Source organism: Penaeus japonicus, unplaced genomic scaffold (genome assembly GCF_977035675.1).
Source record: "Penaeus japonicus unplaced genomic scaffold, GWHDUDI00000001_assembly GWHDUDI00000031, whole genome shotgun sequence".
Lineage (NCBI taxonomy): Eukaryota > Metazoa > Arthropoda > Malacostraca > Decapoda > Penaeidae > Penaeus > Penaeus japonicus.
In genome coordinates this window covers 17,967,061-17,972,060 of record NW_028234433.1, presented here as the reverse complement: position 1 = coordinate 17,972,060, position 5,000 = coordinate 17,967,061, and the positions used below count along the sequence as shown (strand labels likewise).

At 36.4% G+C, this 5,000-nt stretch overlaps 1 protein-coding gene across 14 annotated transcripts in view; it reads left to right on the top strand.

Moving 5' to 3' along the window:
• LOC122266672 (uncharacterized) overlaps positions 1-5,000 on the top strand; it is an 82,104-nt gene that overhangs the window by 31,245 nt on the left and 45,859 nt on the right. The window contains exon 6 of one of the 14 annotated variants that reach the window (XM_043036481.2): positions 4,395-4,948. The exons of 10 other annotated variants lie outside the window; for them this stretch is intronic. In XM_043036481.2, coding sequence (XP_042892415.1) covers positions 4,395-4,820 — 426 coding nt within the window. In that variant the 3' untranslated portion in view covers positions 4,821-4,948. 3 more of the 14 variants (XM_043036479.2, XM_043036480.2, XM_043036476.2) reach the window with 3 other exon arrangements.

The following is a 5,000-nucleotide window of genomic DNA, read 5'->3' as shown; positions in this document are numbered from 1 at the left end:
GCAGTTAAATGTACTTTTTATATAATGTTATTGTCAGCTTACTTGATTAATCAGAATTCATATAAACTTTTTTTTAGTGGGTAGTCAACTTTGAGAGTGATTAAGAATTGACAGAATTACACTATTACAAAAAGTAAGATAAAGCCTCCTCTACAGGTGGAGCAAGAGACTATCTCTCCATGGACAGATGGAAGAAGAACATCAGGAGAATGGCAGGGCCTCACCTCCTCCAGCAAGGTGCATCAGTGTCCACACTGTGCCTACAATACAATTGATACTTACAATTTTAAGAGGCACACCCTCAAACACACTGGGGAAAGACCCTTTTCTTGCCCCCATTGTTCCTATAGTGCTTCAAGAAAGGAACTTCTGAAAGATCACATTAATCTTCACACTGGGGAAAAACCTTACAGTTGTACCCATTGCTCGTACACTGCTTCCCAGAGGAGTTCTCTGAATGTCCATCTGAGAAGGCATGCATCTGAGATGAGATTCATGTGTCCATATTGCCCATACCAGTCAACACAAAAGGTTTCGTTGAAAGTGCACATGCTAAACCATGTCTCAAAAGATCCTACAATATGAAGATTATCAATAAGTGTTGATGAACTATAGAAAGCCAAATTAATTTGTTGTCTTTTTATTGAAAGCAAAGCCCAAAGGCATATATTGTAAATAAGTAATGGTTAATATTGAATATGATTATGTGTGTGTGTGTATGTATATATATATGTATATATATATATATATATATATATATATATATATATATATATATATATATATATATATATATATATATATATATATACACATGTAATGTGAATGCACACATTATTTTCATTCATCACTTTCATTATACTTCATGAACTTGCTGCTAGTCCCCAAAATATATTGTACTACTTTGTAAATATTTTCTACTGTAAGAAGTGTAGCATTTTGTGGTATTTGAAATAAAGATGTTTTGTAATATTTATTTTCAATATTCCATTATAAGTTTGCAATCAATTTATTTTTATTTACTTCAAAGCTATCAGTGTATTATCAGTCTGTTGTCTTTTTTCATCAGCAACTATACATATTACTGTTGAAAGGAAAAGAGAATGTTTTTCATTTTGAACAATTTTTTTTTTTTTGTGTGTGTGTGTGTGTGGACAAGCTTGTAAATTTATGTGGTTGTGTCTCGAATCTATGAAAATGATTAGTTTGTTGTTGGTATCTCTTTCCCTTCATTTCCTCCTTTTCCTTCCCTCTCCTTTTCTTTCTATCTCTTCTTTCTTCTTCTCCATCTCCTTTTTCTTCTTCATCTCTTTTTCCATTCCCTCTATCTTTCCCTGCCTCTCTCTCTTCTCTCCTCTCTCCTCGGTGCCATTTTGTTTTGGTCATGTACCTAGCATTAGATCTGTATTGCGTATCTACTCTTTGTGTTCTCTGTACATCGGCAGTTATAATTTTAACATTCATCATATTTACATATTTTCAATATTCATATATTATTATCATATCATTAGTGGGTAAAATCTTTGAAAGAAACAGAATCTTCAGACTGACTTTCTCCTATTACGGTTATGATGTATTCAAAGGAAGAAACATAGGTGCAGCTAGTACATCTCCATCATTTAACAGAGAAACTGGATAGATTGTTTATGTACTGTAATGAAAGCTATTATCTTGAAAGTATTTCTCTTACAACAATGGCTGTTTATGATAAGCTAATATTTTACTGCTATCAGGCCTCAGCAGTACTCTTCAGAGAAAAGTAAGCCATTTCAAAGCAACAGAAAAAAAAAAAAAAAATAGTAATTGCAATAATGGGAGTAAATTTTATTTGTGAAATTTGATAAAAAGTAAGATGGTGCCTCCTCTACAGGTGGAGCAGAAGAATAACAATCAATGGAGTACCAGGGATAGACGAACAGAAGAATGGGAGGACATCAACTCAACGGCCAGCACTCACCATTGCCCCCATTGTGACTTTGTTACAACATATTATAATAAAATGAAGAGACATATCCAAAAGCACACTGGAGAGAAGCCATTCTCCTGTGCCCACTGTACATACAGCACCACACGAAAGGCTTTACTGGACGAGCATATAAATACCCACACAGGAGAAAGACCATTTGCATGCCCTTACTGTACATATAGTGCTTCACATAAGAGTATTCTCAGGGCACACATTCGTAGACACACTGGAGAAAAGCCTTACGCTTGCACATTTTGCCCTTATAGAGCGGCTCAAAAGTCAACTTTGAATAGCCATTTAGTGACACACAAGCCAAAGGATTTTCCATTGTAAAGTTTGGATTTTTTTTTTTTTTTTTTTAATTCTATTGCCATACCAAAATATAAATTGCTTGATGTAGAATGAGTTGTAGAATTGATACATATCTTCTTGGATATTATGTTGATTTCATATCTTTACCTGTAAATCGTAAATTGAGATTGAGAACATATCATGGTTTATCATGTTTTGGAAGTGATTATTTTCAACCATTTAAATCATATCATTAAATTGTCATGAATATACCTCATTGAGAAGGATTTTTATTATTATTATTATTATTATTATTACATAAATAACATACATTATATATATATCATTCTCTCTCTCTCTCTCTCTCTCTCTCTCTCTCTCTCTCTCTCTCTCTCTCTCTCTCTCTCTCTTCTCTCTTCTCTCTCTCTCTCACTCTCATCTCTCTCTCTCATCTGTCTCTCTCCTCTCTCTCTCTCTCTCTCCTCTCTCTCTCTCTCTCTCTCTCTCTCTCTCTCTCTCTCTCTCTCTCTCTCTCTCTCTCTCTCTCTCTCTCTCTCTCTCTCTTCTCTCTTCTCTCTCTCTCTCTCTCTCATCTCTCTCTCTCATCTGTCTCTCTCCTCTCTCTCTCTCTCTCTCTCTCTCTCTCTCTCTCTCTCTCTCTCTCTATCTCTCTCTCTCTCTCTCTCTCTCTCTCTCTCTCTCCTCTCTCTTCTCTCTCTCCTCTCTCTCTCCTCTCTCTTCTCTCTCTCCTCTCTCTCTCTCTCTCTCTCTCTCTCTCTCCTCTCTCTCTCTCTCTCTCTCTCTCTCCCCCCCCCTTCTCTCTCTCTCCCCTCTCTCTCCCTCTCCCCCCCTCTCCCTCTCTCTCCACCCCCTTTCTCTCTCTCTCTCTCCCCTCTCCTCTCTCCTCCTCTCTCTCTCTCTCCCTCTCTCTCTCTCTCTCTCCTCTCTCTCTCTCCTCTATCTCTCTCCTCTCTCTCTCTCTCTCTCTCTCTCTCTCTCTCTCTCTCTCTCTCTCTCTCTCTCTCTCTCTCCTCCCTCTCTCATCTCTTTCTCTCTCTCCTCTCTCTCCCTCCCTCCCTCAGTCTGTCTCTCTGTCTCTCTGTCTCTCTTTGCCTGTCTCTCCCTCTGGGGTTCATAAAAATCACATATTACATGTTGCAAAACTTGTCTTGAAATGTTTGTTATCATTGAATAATACCTGAACAGTTTCACAGTGTGCGCCAATTTTAAATGCTCATGTGACAGTTTAAAGGAAGAATGATAAAAAAACATCTGGAGTGGTCTAGGCAATATTTATGTGTTTACTTGGCAAATTTTTAAGGAATTCTCATGCCGAATGTGGTACTCTTCTGGCCACTGGCAACTGTTGGTATTCCTATATTGCACCTATGATAAGAATATTTTTACTACTTATTATTGGACTATGTCAATAATATTTAGGGTATTATATTGTTTTATGTGAATGAGTAAGACTTGCAAAAAGCAATTGTTTCAGGAAAGAAGTGAGTCTCACACAAACACGCACATATGCATACACATACACATACGCATACACATTTTACCAGAATCAACTATTATATTGTTATATTCTTTGTACTCAGTATCAGCATAATTGAATAGGAAAAGTGAGGAGTAGTCTTTTTAATACACTGTATAAAAGTATTTGTTACTGTGTAAATACATTTTATCCTGTGCTCTTTCAGGCAAAGTGTGTGCTTTCAAACGGTTTTTCAGAAAACCTAAGACCAGATATTTTTGTAAACTTAAATCAGTGATAATGTATCTAATTCAAAAGATGTTTGTTAGATTTTTATAGAGAATATGAAGCATTATTTCGTAATATAATGCTGATTAATTGTGTTATCCGAGATTGTTACCAAGATGATTGATTAAATCTGAATAAACCTTTAAAATAATGATATGTGTTTTAACATGAGGTGTGTATAAGAGGTGAATTCATTTAACGGACAGACTGATGGAAAACTTGTGCGATTCAGTTTATACTTATTGATTCATCATTATTATTTGTGTGTGTGTGTCTGTGTGTGTTTTATATACATACACATTTCAGAATCTTAAGTATGTGAAACCTTTTCTTAGTATTAGAATAAAGAATAAGATAAAGCCTTCTCTACAGGTGGAGTGGGACTCCAACCATCTGTGGACTGATGGTAGACGACCTACCGAAGGTTGGCAGGGCATAACTTCCTCCAGAAAATTGCATCAGTGTCCTTATTGTGCCTACAGCATACCAAATTCTTTTAAGCTTCGTAGACATATTCTAAAACACACAGGGGAGAAACCTCATTCTTGCACATACTGCTCATACAGTACTACCCGCAAGGAGCTCCTTAGGGAACATCTTCGTATACATACAGGAGAAAAGCCATTTCTTTGTCCTTACTGTTCTTACAGTGCCTCGCACAAGAATATATTAAAGACCCACATTCGTAAACATTCAGGAGAAAAGCCATATGCATGTAATATTTGCTCATACCGGGCTTCGCAGAAATCAAACTTAAACAGCCATATGCTAACACACAAGATAGGGCCATTTATCTAAAACTATGGGATTTTCATATAAGAATGAAAATGTATTTAATAATACACATATCAAAAGAACCTTATCTTGGGGAAGAAGATGGTCTATAGTGGAATATTGGCATTTTCCAAAAGCATCTGATGGGGAGTCCATCGTCTCTCACATAAAGATTCAGGTAAAGATGCTGATTTGTCCTCGAGG